This window comes from Rhinolophus sinicus, chromosome 14 (assembly GCF_057876585.1).
Source record: "Rhinolophus sinicus isolate RSI-liver-muscle chromosome 14, RSI-T2T, whole genome shotgun sequence".
Lineage (NCBI taxonomy): Eukaryota > Metazoa > Chordata > Mammalia > Chiroptera > Rhinolophidae > Rhinolophus > Rhinolophus sinicus.
The window spans coordinates 30446375-30470251 of record NC_142514.1 but is presented as its reverse complement, the minus strand read 5'-3'; the positions used below and the strand labels follow the sequence as shown (position 1 = coordinate 30470251).

Sequence of the window (23877 nt, the reverse complement as noted above, 5' to 3'; positions counted from 1 at the left end):
AGCTGAATGGCACCCTTCACAACTAAGATTGAAAGGACAACAACTTGACTTGGAAAAAAAGTCCTGGAAGTACACACTGTTCCCCAATAAAAAATAAAACAAAAGATACCTAGTTTGAGTGTGCCATGGATTTCTGCCAAAATACAGTAGGTATGTTTAGAACCAGCAGAAAAACAAAAACTAAACAAAACAAAACATTTGTTTGATAATTTGAATGAGTCAGGGGAATCCATAGCCAGAACAGCCTGAGCACATTTACTGCTGCATATGAATTGCTTAGAGGATGAAGAAGGTTGGCATGAAGTTAAGGTGGTCGTATCCAGAAAGATTTCATTCATTTAGAAAACATTTATTGAAGGCCTACTACCATGCACCAAGCACTACTCTAGGTGTCGGGCAATGGGGATGCGGGGGAAATAGAAAGACAAATCATGGCCCTTGCCCTCAAGGAACTCACAATCTAGTAGCAGGAGACAGACATGTAAACAGTTACTTGCATAAGGCATCACAGGTGCTGTGGCTGAAGTCTGGGCTGGAAACAAGAACTTTGGAGTGGTTGGCATAGAATAAAGGCAATGAGAATGGATGGGATTGGAGACTGTTAAGAATGGACTCTTGAGGGACTGTAGTAATTAAGGAGTAGAAGAGATGCCAGGATAAGAGAATAGAAAGGAATAATCATGATCAGATATATTAAACACTATGTCCTAGGCACTGTGCCTTATTTAGATTATCTCACTGAATCCTCTTCACAACTCTGTAGGGTTCTGTTACAGATGAGAAACTAAGGCTCAAATATTTTATTTGCCCACAGCTCGTAAGTGGGATGACAGGAATTGAATCCAGCGCTGAATCCAGAGTTTATGCTCTTAATTACTGGTATACTCACATAGGCAGGAGCAGAGGCAGGAGAAATGGCAATGTTATGGAAGCCAAGGTAGGAGAGAATTTAAAGGAGAAACAGGCAGTCACCATGACAAATGCCACAGAGAGATCAAATAAATGGAGGGTTAACGAGATCCTATTGGATCTTACAATTAGAAAAGTTTGAGGTGAACGATGCCTAAGCAGAATCATTAGCGAAATGATAGTGGGGGAATTAATGGAAGTAGTCCGAAGAGCAAATCACAAGTGGGAACTGAAGACTTCTTTTCAAGGAGTTTGGCATTAAAGAGGAGAGAGAAAGAAGGTGGAAGTAGAGGAGCTTAGTCAAACGATCCTTGTCTGAGGAAAGAGTCAGCAGCAGTACTGAAAAATCAGTGTTGTGAAGCCCAGCTATGATGGTCAAGAAGGGGGATGGAAGAGAGGTCTGAGATATTTATAGTGTGGGGATGGGGTGGGGTGGGAAGAGAGGCCAGGAAGAAAGTTCTAGAGGGTTTGGATCTGTCCAGGGTACTGGGAGTGAGGGGCCTGCCAACAGGTCAGTGGTAAGTAGGAGTGGTTGGCAATGTGAGTCGTACAGTAGGACCCTGACTCAGCCATGGGTGGGCACCCAGACGGGGGCATGGTCCCCAGGCAAGAGTGCTGCAATCCTCGGTAGTCCATCTGGGCCTGGGAAGAACATAGGGGCAAGGGAGTCTTCTCTGAGGACTTAGGTAGAATTTCAAGGAGGCTGGGTTCCACTTCCTCACAGGCATCTGAGACTGCAGCCTTGGGCTGGGAGAGATGGGAGGGAAAGAGGTCTGGATTAGAGCAGGTCCTGTAGGAGGAGGACCTGGATTGTGCAGGAATGAGGGTTTGGCTAGGGGTAAGGCCCAGGAATGGAATTCTGGAGGGCCAGGGCCTTGAAAAAGTTTTGTTGTGGGGGCAAGGATCCAGCTCCGGGTAGGGCTAGTGGTGGGTAGTAGGGAAGGAGTGCACTCACCAGACTCAGAGCTGCAGTATCCCTAAGGTACTGGCCTACGACCCGGTGTAGGTCCGGAAGTGAGGGCCACAGGGCATGCCTCAGGCTCCTTGGGGAGAAGTAGAGAAGGAGACTGAGTCATGAGAGTGAGTTGGGAGGGAGAACACTGGGGTGGGGTAGTGGGGGAGGCAGTGAAGTGGGTAAATAAAGCTTAGAGAGGTAAGAGTATAGTCAAGGCAATAAAATAAGATAGAGTTGCATAGGTGAAAAGGAAACCTCAGGTGGGGGAGGGAAGTCAGTGTTAGAGAGGTTCAAAAAAGGTGTGGTACAAAGTGTCCTCAAACATTCTTGCTTTGGGGTCTTTGCCCTTTCTTTTCTCTCTGGAACACTCGACTTATTTCCTCACTTCATTTAGGTCTCTGTTCAAATGCCACCCTGACAGAGAGGCCTTCCCTGACTACCCTGTCTAAAATAGTACCATTTCCCTTCCGCATCACTCTCTATCTCATGCTCTGCTTTATTTTTCTTTATAGCGCTTGACTTATTGTATATTCATTTTTGTCTGTTTCACCCCAGTAGAATGTGAGCCCCATGAGAGCAAAGAATTTGCCTATTTGCTCACTCCTGTATCTCCAGGGTATAGAACAATGTCTGGCCCATCATAGGTGAAGAAATTAGCTGAATGAATGAATGAATGAATGAATGAGCCAGTGGGGCTTATTATTAAGTTACTAGGGAAGGTGATCTATCTGGGAAGAGTATGGATTAAGGTATGCTGGCAGAACTGCCAATTCTTTTGGTTCATATTTCCACATGGAGGGACTTTAGCTGGACAACATTTCAGGCCTCTTCTGTGACCTCACTCATGTCTCTCCAGGGGAGGAGGAGTAACATCTGGTAATTCAGGGAAAAGAAACTGAGTATATCTGGTTCAGCAGCACCACCTCCTTATTTCCCCGTGACATTTTTTGTTGGATCTGCTACCTGCATAGAGCCTACAACCCAGTCTGCTTATATACATGAGTAGATTAAAAGTTCAAAGACAGACATGTTCACAGAGAGATGGGAACCCAGAAGAGAGGCATCTAACCTAGCCATTGGCCATCAAAAGAAGCTGCCTGGAGGAGTTGCCTTCTGAGCTGAGTCTTCAAGAATCAAGAGATGTTACCAATTGAAGGACCGAGGTGGTATGGATTCTATCCTTTCTGTTTATAACATCCAATGACATTTCTCCTCAGTCTTAGACTTCCCACATAAATGAGTCATTTATTAATAATGTTTATTTAAAGGCACGCTATTTGGCAGGCACTGTCTTGAGGACTTAAAGATGACCAAGTAAGGAATAGGAACACACATAAAGAAATAAATCCAGTGGTACCTCGGTTTTCAAACATCTCCGTTAATGAACATTTCAGTTTACAAAGGCCGTAAATTTTATGGATCTATGATATCATTAGATAGTAAAATACATAATAAATTTACAGTCTTAAGGGTTGATTTTAAAGGTCTGGAATGGATTAATCCATTTTGCACTACTTGCTATGGGGAAACTGTGCCTCGGGTTTTGAACGTTTCAGAATTTGAACAGTCTTCCGGAACGGATTACATTTGAAAACCAAGGTACCACTGTATAGTAAAATGCTACTGGTACTATGACTGACCTCTGTACAGAGGCACAAAGAGAGTAGCCAATAGGGGAGGGTTAGGAAAGGTTTCCCAGGAGTTGAAGAAAGTTATTTAGAGGAAAATGGGTATTAGTCATTCAGGGAGGATATTCCTGATAGAGAGGACATTATGTGCAAAGGCACTGAGAAGTAAAACCACTTGACTCCTGGAGGAAATCAACAACAGTTTGGCAAGGTGGATGCACAGCGTGGGAAAGGATGGAATTTTGCGGAGCCTTGCTTATCATTCTAGAATCTGGACTGTGTCCTGGGGAGCTAATAATGAGATTTAAGGAGGTGAGTGATAAATTAATGTGTGCGTTTTAGAAAGATTTTTCTGGTGACTGAGCGAGGCTAGATTAGAGGGGAAAGAGGCTGTGTTTCAGCCAGTCAGGTAGCGTAGGGCTAGAGAAAAGGGGCCATTTTTTGAGTGGAGTTTAGGCGGTGGAATGACCTGACCAGACCGGACTGGATAAGGAGGAGTGAGGTGCCTAAATGTGTTGGCCTTGTTCCTGAGATGCGGAGCCAAGGCTGTTTGAGGTGTTCAGTCTAGTGGGCATGTTAGAGTGTAAGGAGCTGGCGCGGCCCCCAGGAAGCGGCTGAAGCCACAGGTGTGGACCTGAGGTTGTCTAGAGACCAAGTGTCAGAGAGAGAGAGCTCGGGATGCTTGTTTAGAGGCCTCCAGCTCGGCCCTGACTACCGCCGTCTCCCGCCTGACCAGGGTGGTACCTGTAGTGCGCAAGAAACTGCCACCTCAGCAGCAGCAGGCCCAGGAGGGCGCTGAGGCCCAGCATTAGGAGCAGAGCGGTCACCAAGGAGATCCAGGCTACGGGACAAAAACAGTCAGACCTCGGCCGCCCACTGCCCGCGTTCCGCCCCGGGGTGCGGCCGACCCTCGCCATCCCGGGACCCCGCGCACGTCTGCGCAGCCGCAGACCAGTGCGGTCGGAGCCCCGCCCCTCCGCTCCGGCGTGCCTCCGTTTGCTCAGCTGCAGACCGCCTTTACCCGGTCAGGCTCTCACCTGTCTCGGAGGCGGTCTCCACCCTAACTGGGTCTGACCAGGTGCTCCAGGGGCCCTGGTAGGTGGGACCATGGAGCCTGGCGCGCAGCTGTAAACGGTAGCGGGAGCGCGGGCGTAGCTCCAGGATCTCTCCCTGGGCCCCAAGAGGTGGCTCCAGTACCTGCAGAGAAGCGAGCGGGTGGTCAGGCTCCCAGTGCCCGTGGGTGGGCTTCGATAGGCCGGCATCTGTTGGACCAAAATCCTACCGCTCTGGATCCCAGGGGTTCTCCCCAAAGATCCTCACTGACAGAACACGCATCGTGGCGGAAACTTGGAATATAGAACGCAGAGAGCCTCCCCCTGAGCCGCCTCACCCTGTTCGAGGCATGTTCAGCCCCGAGAGAAACGCTCACTGACATACAGACCTCATCTGCACTGTGACCTGCTCATCCTGATACAAATACACACGACACACCCCGACAGAGATCCCGGTGCATTCACACGACCAGGACACACAGACATCTTTCCAGAAGCCAGAACTCCAGGTCCGGCGACGAAAACCCCAGACACAATCAGATACTCAGGGCCACAGAGGCCGTTTGCAAATGACACACATTCAGCAGCGGGTTCCAGAATTGTGCTAGATGCTGGGGGTACAAGGACAGATTCCAAGCAGAGGGACAAAGCATCGTTTGTACAAGCAAGGAGGCTTTATTAATTTAACAATTTAACAAGCATTTATGAAATGCTTGTGATATGCCAAGCATTGGGCTAGGCACTAAGGAAAAAGGTAAATAAAACGTGGTCTCTCACCAGTCTAATGAGGAAGACATACAAACAAGTAAATAATTATAAGTAATTAGTGCTATAATAATGATGTAAGTAAGCCATCAGGAGCTTGAAAAGCGTTTAGTGCTGCCTGAGTTGCTTGGTTGGGGGCTACAGAATAGTTAGTGTGCAAAGAGCACGGGTGGGCAGGCTTGGTGGTCAAAGATGAAGCTAAGGCAGTGGTAGTAGGGATCTGAGGACTGTTAGTACAATAAACTCACCTTATTTGTTGATCAACAGGGGGAAGAGACAAGGGAAAAGGAAGAAGAGACAAGGAGGAATCCGTGCTTGGGTAACTGGGTGAGTGGTTGTGCCATTGTCAGAGACAGGGCACAGAGAAGTAAGTTTGAGGGAGAAATACTGTATGGTTCCATTTTACTAAGTTTAACAACAGTCAAAACTTAGTGGTAATGTTGGAATAGTGGTTACCTTGGAAGGGAGGTATGTGACTGTAGGGGGCATGAGGAGGTCCTGGGGTGCTATAAATAACCTATATCTTGATCTGAATGATGGTGACATGGGTGTATACACATGTACAAATTAATCAACTGTATACTTAAAATTTGCACACTTTACTGTAGATGAGTTAAGTTTTGAGTATATAGTAATCCCCCCTTAACTGCAGCTTTGCTTTCCACCGCTTCAGTGACTTGTGGTCAGTCATGAAAATATTAAGTGGAAAATTACAGAAATATATAATTCGTAAGTTTTAAATTGTGTGCTGTTCTGAGTAGCATGATGAGCACGCACGTCATTCCATTGCATCCTACCTGGACAATGAATCATCCCTTTGAATCATCCCTTTGTCCTCTCTGTTAGTGGCTCAGTAGCTCTCTCAGTTATCAGATTGACTGTCAAGGTCTTGTGGTGCTTGTTTTCAAGTAACCCTCATTTTACTTAATAATGGCCCCAAAGTGCAAGAGTAGTGATGCTGGCAATTTGGATGTGCCAAAGGGAACCCGTATAGTACATGTATGTGTGGGAAAAAACATAGTATACATAGGGTTCAGTACTATCCATGGTTTCAGACATCCACTGGGGGTCTTGGGATGTATCCCCCACAGATAAGGGAGGACTGCTGTATTGAGTCTAAAATGCCCCTGGGGGCTTTTAGGTAGAGCTATCTGGTAAGAAGTTGTATGTACTGTATATGTGGTAAGTGAGAATAAAAGTAGAGAAAGAAACTCAAGATTTAACTAATGCATATGTGTACCTTCTATCTGCCAGGTAGTATGCTAGACATTTATAAAATTAATTTTTACTGTAACTCTGCTGATTTTACTAATGAGGAAATTGGAACTTCAAAAGTTTAGGTAATTTTCCTATGGTATAGAAGTTCCTTTCCTTACGGGAAGTTCGGGATGGTTAATCTATGGTCATTAAAACCATGGGGTTGACACACTCATGTAGGGAGAACATATATATTTATCTAGAGGAGAAAAGAATCTAGGATGGGACTGTGGGAAGCACAACATATTAGGGAAGAGTGGAACAGGAGAAGCCAAGAAAGGCGAGTTAGAAGTTTTGTCACAGAGGTGGTATGAGAATCAGGAGAGACTGATATCCCAAAGGCAAAGGGAAGAGAACGTTTTAAATGGGAGTAGTCAGCAGTGCCAGAAGCTAAAGAGGGATTAAGATACCCATTGAATCAGGTAAATATAGATATGCAAGCCCAGCCATGGATACACGGACAGCTTCACCCCTTATAACACCCTGTGTGGTGAGGTCTGCGGGCGTTTGTTCCTTGACCTTACCTTCCAGTCTTGATGGCCTTCTTCTATGTATCGGAGCTGATAGCAGGTCTCTTGGGCTGCCCAGGATGATGGGTGCTGCCATTCCAATTCCAGCTGCCCACTGGAGACCTCACTCCAGTGCAAGTTTGGAGTGGGGATAAGCACTACAGGGATGTCATCAGGGACTGGCCTAAGCCCTTCTGTGCATGAGACATCATGCCACCAGGGCCATGGATCAGAACTGTCAGAGTTGGTGATTCTGAGCATGGGGTGAGGTGCAGTAGGGGAGGAACTACGTGGGAGGAGAAGGGAAGAAAGTTCTTACCAGCCTGGTGGATCCAGAAAGGGGAGCCCAGGTAGCTGTGAAAAACACCCTGGGCTGTGGTCACCTCCACAAGGATGTGAATAACACTGTCATTTCGTGACTTGAAGTGGCAGCGGGAGAACTGGGAGGGCTGTAATCCTGGATTTTTCTCCTCCTCTTCACACTTTTCCCAGATGCGGTCCCTAAGAATCAGCCCCATAGAGTCATTGAATCAGGCCTGCCTCAGAGACTGATACTCCCCATCCCTCAGGGGCTGCAAGGATTATAATCTAACACCCCTCTTGGATGGGTCTCCAGGACTTTCTCTCTGTGTTCATGCCATAATGTTTTATTTTCTGAAGTTTGTTTTGGTGTCCAGCCTTTTCCTCTTAACGAAGGAGCTAGATGATACATGAAAATAGCACAGGCTATAGAGTTCGGGTGTGGCTTATTGGTAACGTGTTTCCCCAAAAATGAGACCTAGCTGGACCATCAGCTCTAATATGTCTTTTGAAGCAAAAATTAACATAAGACCCAGTATTATATTATATTACCCGGTCTTATAGTAAAATAAGACCGAGTCTTATATCAATTTTTGCTCCAGAAGACACATTAGAGCTGGTGGCCTGGCTAGGTCTTATTTTCGGGGGAACATGGTATATAAATCCAGGCAAATTACTTGACTTCTCTCTTCCCCAGTTTCCTCATTTATCAGATGGGTTAATAATACCTACTTCACGGGATTGTTTCAAAGATTAAAGAGACTTCATCTTTCTGCAGGAAAACATTCTTATGTTTTTAATCTGTTCTCATCCAGCAGCCCTCTTAGTCACGTCTATATTTTATTTTACTATTAGATTATTACAACAGGCTTCTCACTGGCTTTCCTGCCTCAATTTTTGCCTCTCCCTTCAATTTGTTCTCCACATAGCTACCAGAATTTGCTTCTAAAATGTTGATCTGATGATGTCCAGAATATATCACAAGTGTGTCCATTTATTTTGATCTTGACCGCTGCCACATTAGATGAAGCCACCATTATCTCTTGCCTGGATTGAGGCAAATGTCTAACTGATGACCCTGCTTCTACTCTTACCACTTTCTAATTTCACAGAGAAACATATCTTTTTAAAATGCAAATCATATCATGCCACTCTTCTGCGTAAAATCCTTTAATAGCTTCCCATCCCACCTGGAATAAAATCCAAACTCAAATCCCGGGCTTAGAGGTCTCTATATGACCTAGTCCTCCCTACCTCACCATTTTCATCACCTGCAATTCTCACATCAGTTTACCATCCTTCATCCAAGCAGGCCTTCTTTCTGTGCTACAAGTATACCAAACGCACTCTTTGCACTTAACCTTGCTCTGGATTGTTCTGACTCTAGATTTTCACGTGACTTATTCCTTCTCCCCACTTACGTCTCAGCTTACCTGTCACCTCCTGGGTGAGGCTTTCTCTAACCCCCTCACTCTAAATTAGCAACCCCCCATCCTCCCACTTAGTCTCTATCATAGAAGCTTTTTCCTTTATTTCTTGTTTGTTGCCCCATCCTTCCACCCCTCTAAAATGTAAGCCCCCAACAATGCTGGAGCCTTTTCTGTTTTATTTGTCGTTCTATCCCCAGTGCCTGGCACACAGTCACCTTTGACAATTATTTATTGAACAAATGAATTGTATGTCCTTCCTGATTATGTCCCATAAATGGCTAGCTATTACTGAAGTTATTTATCATTTTATGTATTTGCATGTATTTGTTTACTCATTAATTCAACAAATAATTGATACTGTGTGCCAGGCCCTACGCATGCACAGAGGAATAATCTCCAGCGAGCTCTCATTTCAGTGGGAGACGCAGAAAAATAAATAAACGGTATTTTTCTATGATGGGCATCGGCTGGTTCGGGAGTATCAAGGAGGATCACCCAGCCCAGACTGGGAGGGTCAGAGAATACTTCCTGGACAGGCCGTGCTTACACTGAGTCTCAGACTATAAATAGGAGGCAAAGGGGACAAACAGGCACCCCAGGCACATGTTTGGGTACAGATAAGAGATACGGGGCTGTGGGGGAAATTCTGAGTGGTGCAGAATGCTTTTAGCACAGAGGGCCTGGTGGTGAGTGGTGAATGTGAGACAGCAGATCAAGGTCTCAGATGATCCTGTGGCCTTTCTGAGGAGTTGGAACTTAATCTTGTAGTAATTATGGAGACATTGAAAGATTTTAAACAGGGAATTGTCAAAATTAGCTTTGTACTTTGGGGAGATTACTCTAACTTCAGCTTGTAAGAAAGGATTGGGGAGGGCGGACTAGAAGGAGAGAAATCCATTAGGACACATGTGCTTTTCCATATGCAAAGTGGTAGGGATCTGAACAAAGGGCTGTGGCAGTGCGGGTAGAGGGAAATCGATGGATTCGAGGGCTGTGGAAGAGGTAGAGATGACAAGGCTGTTTCTGATTGGGTCTGGAGGTGTCTGATTCTGTCTGGAGGCAGAAGTCCAGGGTGATTTCCATGTTTCAATCCTGGAAAACTGCGTTGATGGTAGGATGGAGGACAATAAGAGGAGGAGCAGGTAGAGGAAACAATGACTTCCTTTTTGCCACCCTTTAGTCATTGAAGGCAACGCTTATACTATGGAAATCTGTGCAGTTATTAAACAGAATGAGTCACATTTTTGTAATGATCTCCAAGACATATTTTTAAGTAACAAAGTAAGTTAACAAACCATATATGTGTACATATGTATATGTATATAAAGTGATCCCATTTATATTGAAAATTAAATATGTATAGACATACATATAAATGCATAGAAAAACTGGAAGAATACATTGAAACTGTGAATAGTGGTTTTTTTCACTATCCATTCTTTCAGTAATTTTTTTTACTGAGCACCTACTATGTTCCAGGCCCTATGGTAGGTGAGAATATGTTGGTTAGTAAAAACAGACATTGACTTTGCCCTCATGGATCATGTATAGTCAAGATTAGCCTTTTTCAACTGGAATTCTGGGAGAAAATTTTATTATTACTCATTTAAATAATCACGTAAACTATAAATGTAAAATTGTAACTATGATAAGTCCTTAAGAACGAGAGGTACATGGTACAACAAAGATGTATAGTAGTGCTATTGGAAGGTCAGGGGAGGTTTCCCTGAGGAGGTAACATTTGCGTTGAGATCTGAAGGGTGAGCAGAAGTTAAGTAAAGACAGGAGGGCTGGGTAAACAGCATGTGCAGAGGCAGGAGGGAATGTGGCAGGTAGGAGGGAACTAGAGAAGGCCCATCCTGGAGCATGGAGAGCAAAGGGCAGTATAGTGTAGGATGAGGCTGAAGGCATAGGTAGGGGCTGAGTATTTCAGGACTTTATAAGGCCATTATAGAGTTCTTTTTCTTTATCCTAAGATCAGTGGAAAGCTATTGAACAGTTTTAAGCAGGGAGTGTTGTGTTCATTTTTGCACTTTTAAAAGATTACTCCAGCTCCTATGTGGAGAATGATTTGAAAGATTCAAGAGGTGATCAGTTAATGAGTATTCTCAGTGGCCCAAGTGAGAGATGATGATGGCCCATACTGGGATAATGGTGAACAAAGGTGGGCAGATGCCAGACATATGTGTTAGGAAAATCAGCAAGACTTGGCTGTAGATTGGATATGGTGGGGACAACAGATCTGGGATGTGTTCGGTGGAAATTCTTGAAGACCAGGTGAAGTTTTGATTGGATTTGATAGATAGTGGAAAGTTACAGTAGATATCTGTGGAGGGGAACGTTTGAATTTAACAAAGGTCGCTCTGTCAGCAGCACGGAGGATACATTGGAGGTGAATGGGAATATAGGCTGTTGTAGTGGTCCAGGTGACATGATGAAAGCTGCACTGAACCAAGGCATTCCTGGTGGGAGTGGAGAGAGGTTGGGAGGATAAAACACCCACTGGAGGATGAGAGCCTGAAGGCCATTTGGTTTTGGGACAGGGAGGGGAGCGAAGAGGACCAAGAACAATCTCTCCCCTCTTTCTTCAATATTGTGTCTCTCTCCCATGACATCAAGCTCAATCAGTAGTTCAACTCTCACCTGTTTCTGGGGCAGCACCATGGGCTGCTGTGATAGAAGAAGCCTTGGGAGCTAGCATGGTCCTGTTGCTGCCACCGACAGGTGACATTCTTCAAGTCCCGGGTAAAGCATTGCAGTCCAATTTCCACTGAAGTCAGAGAAGGAAGTCTCATCAGGACCCACAAGCTCCTCCTCTATAGGGTATCCAGATCATCTTTACACACATAACTTGGAACATTTATTCCTATTTGTTGTTTTCTTTCTGAACATAGTTCACTCTGTCCAGTGGTAAGTTTGAGGTCATCAGGAATGACCATGGTTATCAGAGCTTCCACGTCCAGCCCAGTCCTCCCTAGAGAGCTTCCTATTTCCTTCTTATCTCCCTATTCCTTTATTGACTCACCTGCATCCTCAGGCAGGTCCATGGTTACAGGGAGGGACCAGGGTCCCCAGGAGCCACGGAGGGAGACCCCATCAGGTTGGCTGCGCAGCTGGAGCCGGTAGGATTTCCCAGGCTGGAGCCCTGAGATGAGGCAGCTTCCATCCATCACTGTCAGAGATGGAGCCTTGGGAGAAGAATCTCAGCCTCAGAATCTAGCTCTGTCTCTCAGCCCAGACAGTCTCCATCTCTTATATTTGAAGCCCCACAGCATACCTGTGGAGAGACGCTTAGTTCCTTACAGGATAGATCTGTTCACAGACTGGGGATCAGGTTGGTGGATTTCAGGTAGTGTTCAGGGGTTTTTAGGAAAATTCCCATTAATTTGCAGGCCTGCAGCTCTCAATTTTGTCAGTGTGAATGACCCTAAGTGAGAGATCCCTAAATAGACATGGTTCCTGAGGACTAATCAGAACTTGTACTAACTTCCCAAGGACCAATCCCGTCTGGAATTCCCACAGTATGGCCTGTCTTTTCTAGGAGATAGGAGATGGGGCACAAGAAGGGTAGGATACTTCTCTAGTTGGGGAGGTCTGCTCTGGTCCATCCTGTTGGGACGTCATGGGCTGAGCACATGCAGGCTGGTCCAGAGCTGGGGCTGGGTTTGGCCTCCGCAGAGCTGGGCAGCAGCTTTCAGTGGACAGCAGCTGCGTGACTGTGGTACCAGTGGAGTTCCCGGGATCCTTGGGGCCATAGCGGAGTTGGTGCCTCAGGAAATCACTGATTTCGGGAGCTGGGGCCTCCCAGCTGATCTGAAGCTCCCCTGGCTGGCTCCCGCTCATGGCCTTGATGATACTGGGGGGAGCTGGCAGGCCTGAGGGCAAGAACTCTCTGAGTGCCACAGTCTGTGGTTCCCCTCTCGGACTGAAGAGAGCGGTGAGGAGGGCAGGACAGGGAGTTCTCCTTATCCGGTCCTCCTTTCCTCATGAGAACAGTGACCTCATGGCAGTTAGCTAGACTCAGTGCTCCTCAAGAGCAGGGATCTCTTCTTGTCTCCGTATCCTGCCACCTAGCACAGTGCCTGGCACACACTCGGTATTCTGTGACTGTTGAATGAGTGTGTAAATGAATAGGTTAGTGATGGGAGGAGCAGGGTGTCTCTGAGGTGAAATGAAGTCTAGCTCTGGATGCCAAGGCTGGAAGGAATGATAAGGGGGTCTTGAGGTGCCTCTGGGGCCTAGTAATGGCGGGCATCCATGTTGTCCTGCAAGAGCACAGAGCAGTCTGACCCTAGGGTTTGGCCCGAGGGCAGCAAATAGAGGGGCCGGGGTGACCGGAGGAGGGCGCTTACCCACACTGTCCACAAAGAGCACCCTCTGGCTCAGGTTCTGGTTCAGGAATGTGTTCTTCACCCAGAGGTGCAGTGGAAAGAAGAGGCGAACTTCATCCTGGGCTGGAAACTGGCACACATATCGGGTTCCAAAGGGGGGCACACTCTGTGAACTCAGGGGGCAGGCACGGGGCTCCTCCCTGTGGGCACAGGAGAAGTCCATCTTACCTACACGGCCACCATGCCCAGCCCTCAGGACCCAGGTGGGCCCAAGCCCTCCTTCTATTTCCATTACTGCCTTTTTTTCTCAGTGCCTGGGATAGGCCTTGAGCTGGGTTTCTCCAAAGCACATCTATTCATTAAGGGGCTACTTAGGGCAGGTACTTGAAGTAATTGTCTGGTAGGGCCAAAGGCAAGGAAGCTACTGGGTAGGGCTCAGCTGAGACAAGGACAGGACAGATAGGGGTGTGGGGCACAGCCCAGCACATACCCTGGGTAGGCATACAGCAGCTGGTACATTCCACTGGGCGCTGCCTCTTCCTCATCCCAGAAGCAAGTGAGGTCCTCAAATGTTCGAGTAAAACAGTTCAGGGTCTCTGAGTCCGAGGCCAGCAAGGAGGCATCTGAGGAACAGCTGATGAGTCAAGCTCTAGGTCCTTCCAGGCATGTTTATGGGCAAGAGTAGGGGACGAGTGGGACCCTCCTACCTTGCACCCTTCCCAGGACTCCCTCTTCTGAGTATAGGTGATCTCTACCCTCCACACACCTCACCTTGGTTGGTGACTTGTGCCAGGTTTTGGGGGTCCAGGAGGAGGCAGGAGGTGACCACCAAGAGGCCCCAGGAGGGCATCTTCTCCGGCACTGTGTGCCTGCCTTAGCCCATCCTCCCTTCAGGAAGCCGGGCCCCAATCCCCTCCCGGGCCAGCCCCTCAGGTTCCTGTCAGATACAGCCCCACGTCCTGTCCCTGTCTCTGCCCCTGTGGGGCCCATCCAGACCACACTGGGGCCAGGGGCCAGAGGAGGGGGAGTGGGACAGGGCAGGAGGCTAGAAGGAATTTGAAAGAGAGGATACAGGCCTTGGTGGGAGGGAGATGGGGCTTATATTTTTGACCATGTACCAAAAGGAGACTAAGCCTGTATGTGTGTCTATGTCAACTATCGTAGAAGGGTACATTAGCAACAAGAATAGCACCATTTGCTGAGAGCACTTACTATGCTGCTGTGTGTTAAGCACTTTGTATCTATTGACTCAACTACTCCTCACAATAGTCTTATTATTCCCATTATAGAGATGAGGAAACTGAGATGCAGAGAAGTTAAATATTTGCCTCAGATCACATCCCTGCTAAGAGGTAAAGCTTAGGAACCCAAGTGCTTAACAACCATGCAATGCTCCCGGAAGGGGTAACCTGCCACGAAATGACCTTCTGCCTCACAACCATGATAAAATGGTGGCCATTTCAACTTTAATAGGTTTTGGGACTTTGTGTACAAATGAACACATTCTCCCTGGAACTGGACATGCCTTCTCCATTGTGGGTAGCTCAATAGCTGCCTCTAATCCTTTGCTACTCAAAGTGTGATCTGTACCAGCAACAAAAGTATTACCTGGGAGCTTGTTGGAAATACATAATCTTAGGCCCTGTCCCAGATGTACTAAAACAGAATCTACATTTTACCAAAATCCCTAAATAGTTTGAATACATATTAAAGTTAGAGAAAAACTGGTTTTCAGTACTTTTATCTGGTTGGCTCAGAATCAGGGGCTGGTTGGTCTCAGCTCATCAGCTCCTGCTCCTCTTCACATTAGTATCAGAATAGTGGGTGTGACCCCCTTGCCTGAAGCCCAGGCCTCCTCCCTGGAGTGCTGTAACTGTGGGTGGCTTTTATGCCAGCGCTCAGGAGCTTTGACTCTTGCTGGGTGGGTGGGCAGGGTGGGGGGAATGCGTGCTGCATAAATTCCCACATTTATCCCCCTGGCCTCTGCTGGAGCTCTTACTGCTGGCTCTACAGACTGGGTGTCCTCAATATCACCTTTTTCTCTTCCTCCTGAATTGATGTTACTAACAGAGAAAATTATGGGAGGTGGGAGGAGGGAGAAAATGGAAATCCTTCAGCCCTCCTATGAGGTCTTAGTTTCTCTGGCACTGTTTCTCCGCAAGAAGTCCCTGTGCCAGATTTGTCCTGATTCTTGTTCTGCTTTCAGGTTACAAGGACCAGCATCCTCTGCCCAATGGGGATGACTTTGGGTCCCTCTCCCAGCCCCCAACCAGGGGCCAACCAACCTCTGTCAGGTCAAACTAGAAAGGAACCACAGCTTGAATGTTCATATAGGCCCATGGCTTTGATGTTATGTATATGCTGATGACTTAAAATTAATATTTGCAACTTCCCCCCAGGTTCACGATTTGGATCACCAACTGCCTACTTGGCATTTCCGTTTGCATGTCTAATGAGCATCTTATATACTCAAGATGGCCAAAATAAAACTCTGTTTCCCACCCCTAAACCTGTTTTTTTCCTTCTCTAGTTTTACCCACCTCTGTAAATGGCACCACCATCTACTCAACTGTTCAAACCAAAACCCTCAGTACTCCTTGGTTCCTATCTTTCTCTTTTTCTATATTCAATCAGATATCTCTTCAAAATGTACGCTGAATCTGAACACTTTTTACCACGTCCACGCCTACCATTCCAGTTCAAGTCTGGGTTGCTGCAGTAGCCTCCTAACTGCCTCCACTCTTACCCTACGTCAGTCCGTCCTTCACATAACAGCGTGATATGTTTAAAGTACAAATCAGATTTCTTCACTCCCTTGCTTAAAATTCTCTAATGATTTCCTACCACACTTCGGATAAAATCCAGACACCTCCTAATGGCACACAAGCTCCTGCCTGACCTAGCCCCACCCGACTTAAATCTTATCTCCTATTACTGTCCTTGTCACTCTGGACCAGCCACAATAACCTCACTGTGCCTGTCATCTCCTTATCAGACTCAACCTTTCTGCAACGTTTGATATTCTTCTCCTTCCTTGGGTTCTACAGTGTATCACATTCTCCCCATTTCCTCTTATTCCTGTAACATTTCCTCCCAGTTTCTTTCTTCTCTTTCTGAGTGAGCTCATGGTTTCAATTCCACCTACATAGCAGTAACTCCCAAGTCTTTATCACTCTCTTGAACTTAAAATTCTCAGTGACTTTTTGGACATCTCTCTTTGTTGTTCCATAGGGACTTCAACTCACCAATTCCCAAACAGAATTATTACTATAATAACTCCCATACACCCTTTTGCATCTTCTCTTCCTGTGTTTGCATCTCACCATTGGCCACGTGGACATCTAAGCCTGAAGCCTGACAGTTATCATCAAATCTTCATTCTCCTTCCACCCTTGCATTGGAGTTTTACCAAATCCTGTGACTTCTGCAGGGAGGCAGTATAATAGTGGTTAAGGGTGCAGAGCCCACAAGACGAGAGGCTTATCTCTATGACTGTCAGAGAGTTGACATGAGGGCTTTCTGCTCCTGCATGGGAAAAGGTCCAACTACCTGTCCTTGTCATTTTCCCATTTTTCTCTGCTTCCACACAACTGGGAAGAGGTGCCTTCCCCAGTCCTTTACGTCTTTAGAATATCAAGCAGGAAGTGGAATAGGCCTTCGGGGAAGGAAACCACTTAGGTTTGCCTCCTCTTTGGCCAGAGAGTCCAGTAGGCTCTTTAAGGTCCAGCCCAGGTCAGCAGGTCTGGGCTTTCCTGTTGGGATGTGAGGTTGAAGCCTTGGCTTATAAGGTAAAAGCCCGTATCTGATCTCTGCAGCCATTGCTGGATGAACTCAAGAGGTTGCTGGATGATTGGCTCAGGTAGAAGCTGCTGTTAAAAACTACTCTCTGAGGGTTGGGTGGGGGAGGAGGAGTCTTGTTTTGTAGCATTTGCTGCTGCTTGTGGTGTAAATACCTCACCATGGCCAATTTCAAGCTACTAACATGATGTCGTTGAACAGTGATCGGGAAGAGAATTGGCTCTCATGAGCCTGGAACTATCTCTCTCTTTTCCCAGATTTCTAACACCTGCATTTTTATCCGGTCAGAAAGTCCCAAATAGGTAGCTCCAGGCACTTGGAGTCCCATCTCCCCATCTCTCCCCACATTGCCAAACTTCTCTCCAAAATGGTTTTCCATTTATACCTCTAGCAGTGTGTGAGAGCACTATATTTTCCCCACACCTTTGTCAATGTTGTTTCAAGCTTGCCATTCTGATACTTGACAGATAGTATCTCCTTACTCAGTGCTTTTTCTGAACCTCAAATTTGCCTTTATTCTTTCTCTGCTTAAAACTCTTTCGTGGATCCACATGATCCTTTGAACCAAATCTCATCTCTTGATGCTGAAACACAAGCTTTCATACCTTTCATCTTCCCATTCTTGGAGTCTCTCGCTCATGATGCTCCCTTCACTACTTCCCAAACCCAGCCCCCATCCTGCCACAGAGCCTTGTTTGCTTGCTTCCCCAGGCACAGAACCCTCCAAATGCTCAGCCTGCTGGAACTTTCTTTGTGATTCAAGATCTGTCCCCAGGTCACTATTTCTTGAGGAGTCTATTCTTATCTCCCAACCATATGTAATTGGGGCGGGGCGGGGGGAGCTAATTTAAAAAGAGCAGTGCAATGTCAGATTCCTTTCAGAGGCTTCCTAGTTCTTTTGTGATCAGAAAGAACTTGGTGAGCGTTTGGGCATGGCCTTGATAGGAAGGCATTAGAGAACTAAATCTGCTGAATATGATGGGGATTTGGGCGTGTTCTGTGCTAACTCCAGAGATAAAGGAAGAAGGCTAGTAAGTGCAAGCCAGCAACGCGAGGGGAAGAAAGCTACACCGGTGACAAATGCCAGTAGAAGGACTGTCTGAGGAGAATTTTTACACCGTGATGCCTACTACTCAGTTTTAAGTTTACACCCTATTCTGTGAATGCTTAGCTTCCGTATAGCACCTCAGACATTCGGTAAAGGTGTCCCATACACAAAACCTGATATTCATGGTGGTTTGGGGACAAAGGGAGAAATACCTTCTCCAATACCTGTGGAGTCAAGAGAGGATTGCAGCCATGGAAAGTGAGCGACCTAATGATCAAGAATTTAGCAAGAGCAGGATTCAGATTGAGAGGTGATCGTGAGGGTGTGAATGAAACCTTGCAGAGTCCTAGTGAAAACAGAGGAGGGCGGGGGCTTCCCTGAGAATATGGAATAAGGACTGAGTTGTTCTAATTGGATATCAATGGAAAAGGTGACTCCAGAAGGTCTGCCTTGAGGACATTTAGGTTGCATGCATACAACCTGTCGTTCTTCTGAGTCCCCTAAAATGTTGTGCTTCTGTTGGGGTGCTATCATACGTAAACAGCCATGCTATGCCTCCACCTTAGCTAGACAAGATGCGAACCCTGCCATGTGGGGACTGGCGTCTTAACTCACTCCTCCTGGGTTAAAGTTGGGTGGCAGTGGGCCTCCCTCTTCCTCCCTGATTCATTATCCTGCCAGCTACCATTTATGAACACGTGATATTTGCCAGCACTGTGCTAACACACGTCTTATTTAATCACACAATGATTCTGTTAGGTGCCCTTACATTATAGAAGGGAAAATAGAGGCTGAGATGGATTAAATGAGTTGTCTCAAGTCATTATTAAGGAGCGGAACTGAGATTTGAATTCAGGTCTGTTTGACTCTGAGGTCTGTTCTTTTAACCACTACATGTACACCTCTTAATAAGAATTCTGATTCCTGCATGTTATTCATTTGTTTACTATTATATGCCTGGTACAGGGCCTGGTGTGAGTCTCTCCCACAGTATGAGGCTGAGTTCAAAACAGGCATCAGGAGAGGCTTAATTCAAGTGAATGGGAAAAGGACCAGTAGATGCTCAGCGGTGACCCCAAGTGAGAGAGCTGCAGTGGACCCAGTTTGGTCAGCCCTCTATCTTCCATCCTCTGAGAGACATCCTGGTTCCTGAGCTGCCTTTGCTGAGCTGCCAGGCTCTCTCTGCCCCCTGAATCCATGTTTCCTGTTGAGGAAACGTGAGGTTGAGCCTATTACAGCCATACTCTCGTTGGCCTGCCCTGCCCCAGGAGAGGGCCCAGGGTTAGATAAGAGGATGCACAGCCCATGGGAGGGGCCTGAGCTGGCCAGAGGGCCATGCAGGAAATCAGTCTTTCCTTGGGGGCCAAGAGGGAATGACTCAGGGCTGGACTGGTGGGAGTTCCGTTTTTGTGGCCAGGACGGGCTGCTGTGTGGCTCTTTGGATAGTGTGGTCAGGTTCTGCTTCCCCAGCTGCCTGCCTAATGAGGCTTTGAGAGGTGTGTCTTGGTCTTTCCTCTTCCCTTTTCTATACCGTGTCTCTGGAAAGAAGTTTGTGCTGCTGGACTGGTCTCTTGCTGCAACCCCTGCCCAACCTAAGCCACCAACCCCTGTGAGGATATAGCTGTAGAGAGAAGCAGTGAGAATTGAAGTTAGACAGGTGTGGGGCAGGTGAGGCTGAGTATCTAGGTGCTCTGCAGTTTGTTGCATTTGTAGTGGGGCTTTGGGTGCTATGGGACGACAGTGGAAATGTGGGGATCTTCTGTTGGAGGAGGGTGCCCTTGGGGCCTGCCCTTAGCCCAGGACCTGGCATGCAGTATGAGAGTGGTGTATTTGTATTGAATTTGGAAGTTGTAGTGTACCCCAGTGTGACCCCTTATCACTGTGTCAGAGAAGCAGCAGAGCATTATGGCTAAGAAGGGACACTGAAGTCAGAATATCTAAGTTTGAATCCCAGCTCTGCCATTTACTAGTTGTCAGACTTTGGCTAAGTTACTTAACCTCTCTGAGCTTGTTTTCTCTTCTGTAAAATGGGGATGGTAATAATAGTACCTATCAAATATGTACAAAGTGCTTGGCAGAGTGGCTGGCAATTAAGTGCCATGTAAGTGTGAGCTGTTTTTGTTGTTTTAGCGACTGGCATCTCCATCACCCCAGTCATCTAAACAGAAGCTTGACAGTCATCCTAGACGCTGCCCTTTCTTTCCACTCCTGTACTCAACCCCTGTCCATTCTTTCCCCCAGGTGTTTCTTCCAGTTCACCACCATGCCATCATTTCTCACATGTACTGCTGGAATGTCTCTCACTGATCTCCTTGCCTTCACTCTCTGTCTTTCTTTAATAGTTTTATTGAGATATAATTCACCCACTTACGTGTACAATTCAGTGGTTTTTAGTATATTCACAGATATATGCAACCACAGTCAATTTTTAGACCTTTTTTTATCACCTCAAAAGAAATCCATGTCTTTTAGCTCTTGCCCTCCTATCCCCCAACTTCCTCCCAACCCTACGCAGCCACTAATCTATTTTCTATCTCTATAGATTTGCCTATTCTGGACATTTCATATAAATGAAATACAAATATAACATGTAGTCATTTGTGACTAGCTTCTTTCACTTAGCATGGTATTTTCAATGTTCATGTGTGGTATAGTGTGTAGCAATACTTCATTTCCTTTTAATGACTGAATATACCACATTTTGTTTACCCATTATCAATTGATAGACATTTGGGTTATTCCCACTTTTTGACATCATCAATAATGCTGCTATAAACATTTGTGGCCAAGTTTTTGTGTGGACACATGTTTTCATTTGTCTTGGTTATATACCTAGGAGTAGAATTACTGGGTCTTACGGGAACTCTGTGTTTAATTGAGGAACTGCCAGACTTTTCCAAACAGGGTGCACAATTTTACGTTCCCACCAGCGGTGTATGAGGCTTCTGATTTCTCCTTCGAACACTTGTTATTATCTGACTTTTTGATTATAGCCATCCTCGTGGCTGTGAAGTTGTATCTCCTTGTGGTTTTGACTTGCATTCCCCTGACGACTGATCCATGTCACGTGAACATCTTTTCATGTGGTTATTGGACATTTGTACCTCTTCTTTGGAGACATGATTTATTCAGATCCTTTACTCATTTAAGAATTGGGTTATTTGTCTCTTTATTATTGAGTTGTAAGACTTCTTTATGTATTTTAGATACAAGTCCCTTATCAGATACGTGATTTGCAAATATTTTCTCCCATTCTGTGGGTTGTCTTTTCACCTTCTCGATAGTGTCCTTTGATGCACAAAAGTTTTCAATTTTGATAAAGTCCAATTTATCTGTTTTTTATTTTGTTACTTGTACTTTGATGTCATATCTAAGAATCCATTATCAAATCTGAAGTGATGAAAATTTACCCCTATGTTCTTTTTTAAGGGTTTTATCACTTTTGATCTTACATTTAGGTCTTTCATCCTAGTTTTGAGTTAATTTTGTATTTAGTGTTTGGGTAGAGAGCCAACTTCATTCTTTTGCAGGTGGCTATTCAGTTGTTTCATCATCATTTGTTGAAAACTATTCTTTTCCCATTGAATGGTCTTGGCACCTTTGTTGAAAATTAGTTGACCATAGACGCATGGGTTTATTTCTGGACTCTCAATTCTGTCCTATTGATTTATTTATCCTTATGTCAGTAGCACACTGTCTTGATTTTTGTTGCTTTCTGGTTAGTTTTGAAATTGGGAAGTGTAAGTCCGCAAACTTTGTTCTTCTTTTTCACAATCGTTTTGGATATCTAGGTCCCTCGCAATTCCATATGGATTTTAGAATCAGCTTGTCAATTTCTACAAAGAATCCACTTGGGATTCTGATAAGGATTTCATTGAATCTGTAGATCAATTTGGGAAGTATTATCATCTAAATCTTCCAATTCATGAACATGAGATGCTTTTGCATTTATTTAGATCTGCTTTAATTTCTTTCAATGATGTTTTATAGTTTTCAGAGTATAAGTTTTGCATTATTCGTTAAATTTATTCCTAAGTATTTTATTCTTTTTAATGCTATAAGTGGAGTTGTTTTCTTATTTTCATTTTCAAATTCTTCATTGCAAGTGTTTAGAAGAAAACTGCTTTTTAAAAAAATTAGTTTCAGGTGCACGAAACAATGTAATAGTTAGACATTTATCATTTATATCCCTCACACAGTGACAACCCCCCTCCCCCATCCACTATCCCTCTGACATCGCACACAGCCATTACATTTCCACTGTCTCTATTCCTAATGCTGTACTCCACTTCTTGTCATTATATACATAACATATAAACTTGTAGTTGATGTTCATTATTGTTCCGCTTCAGCTTCAGGTGTACAGTGCAGTGATCAGGCATCTACATCTTCCCTGAGGTGGTCTCCCTAACGAGACAAGTGTCCATCGGATACCCTACAAAATCTTTACAACATTATTGATTACATTCCCCAAATTGACTTTCGTATCCCCATAGCAATCCTGTGGTTACCGACTGTGCTTTCTAATCCCTTCACCTCCCCCCTCATTCCCACTCTCCCTCCCACCTAGGAACCCTCAGTTTTTTCCTCTACGTCTCTGAGACTGTTTCTGATTAGTTCATTCATTTATTCTTTTTTTTAGATTCTACATATAAGTGAGATCATATGGTATTTGTCTTTCTCTGTCTGACTTATTTCACTTAGCATAATGTTCTCTAGGTCCATCCATGACAACTGCTTTTTGAATATTGATCTTGTGTCCTGCAATCTTGCTGAATTCATTTATTAGTTCTAATAGTTTTTTAGTGGATTCCTTAGGGTTTTGTATATACATAATCATGTTATCTGAAAATATAGTTTTACTTCTTCCTTTCCAGTCTGGGCTGTTTTCTTTTCGTGTGCAAGTGCCCTGGCTAGAAACTCCATACAGTATTGAATAGAAATGGGGAGAACAGGCCTTCTTGTCTTGTTTCTGATCTTAGGGTAAAGCATTCACTTTTTCACGACTAACTATGATGTTCACTGTGGGGTTTTGTTAATGTCCCGTATCAAGTCAATGAAGTTTCCTTCTATTCCTACTTGGGATGTTTAATCATGAAAGGGTGTTGGATTTTGTAAAATGCTTTTTTGGTGTCTACTGAGATGATTATGTAGTTTTTGTTTATTTTTGCTGTTGATATGTATTACATTTATTGACTTTTGGATGTTAAACCAACCTGGCATTTCTGGGATAAATTCCACTTGATTATGGTATATAATCTTTTTTATATGCTGCTAGATTCTGTTTGATAGTATTTTCTTGAGAATTTTTGTGTGCATATTCATAAGACATATTGGTCTGTAGTTTTCTTTTCTTGTGATATCTTTTTCTGCTCCAAGTATCAGGGTAATATTGACCTTACAGAATAAACTGAGAACTATTCTCTCCTATTCTTTGGAAGAGTTTGTGAAGAATTTGTATTTACTCTTGTTTAAATGTTTGGTAGAATTTACCAGTGAAGCCATCTGGACATTTTGTTGTTGGTTTTGTTGTTGCTGTTGTTTTTTAATTACTAATTTAATCTCTTTACTTGTTATAAGTCTATTCAGATTGCATATTTTTTCTTTAGTCAATTTCGGTAGTTCCTTTCTTTCTAGGAATGTGTCCATTCCCTCTAACATGTGTAATTTATGGGCATACTCCTCACCTTCACTCTTGCTCTTCTATAATCCAGTCTCCACACAGTAGTCACAGTGACCTTTTAAAAATGCAAATCTGATCATGACACACCCCTGTGCCCAGCTCTTCCACGGCTGCTCTCTGGCCTTAGGAGAGAGATCCATATCCTTAATGCTGCTGCACGGTCCAGCATGAGCTGGGTTCATTACCCTCGCGGAGCTGTTATTCCTTTGTTC

General features: G+C 45.0%; 1 protein-coding gene and 1 long non-coding RNA gene across 2 annotated transcripts in view; one reads left to right on the top strand and one right to left on the bottom strand.

Annotated features, from left to right (window-relative positions):
* Positions 1–333: 333 nt before the first annotated feature.
* MPL (MPL proto-oncogene, thrombopoietin receptor) lies at positions 334–14069 on the bottom strand. Its single transcript, XM_019751099.3, has 12 exons — positions 13908–14069; positions 13627–13759; positions 13158–13336; positions 12382–12680; positions 11831–11993; positions 11449–11575; positions 7395–7576; positions 7091–7233; positions 4530–4689; positions 4237–4333; positions 1865–1952; positions 334–1656 (listed from the first exon to the last, which is right to left on the bottom strand). Exons 1-12 carry the CDS (start codon positions 13984–13986, stop codon positions 1369–1371), a joined length of 1938 nt encoding a protein of 645 aa, XP_019606658.3. The 5' UTR covers positions 13987–14069; the 3' UTR covers positions 334–1368.
* Positions 4679–23877, top strand: part of LOC148755679 (uncharacterized) — a 40403-nt gene continuing 21204 nt past the window's right edge. Inside the window, exons 1-2 of the long non-coding RNA XR_016018619.1 lie at positions 4679–5298; positions 5577–5636. This is a non-coding gene — a long non-coding RNA (uncharacterized LOC148755679). The remainder of the gene's footprint in view (positions 5299–5576; positions 5637–23877) is intronic.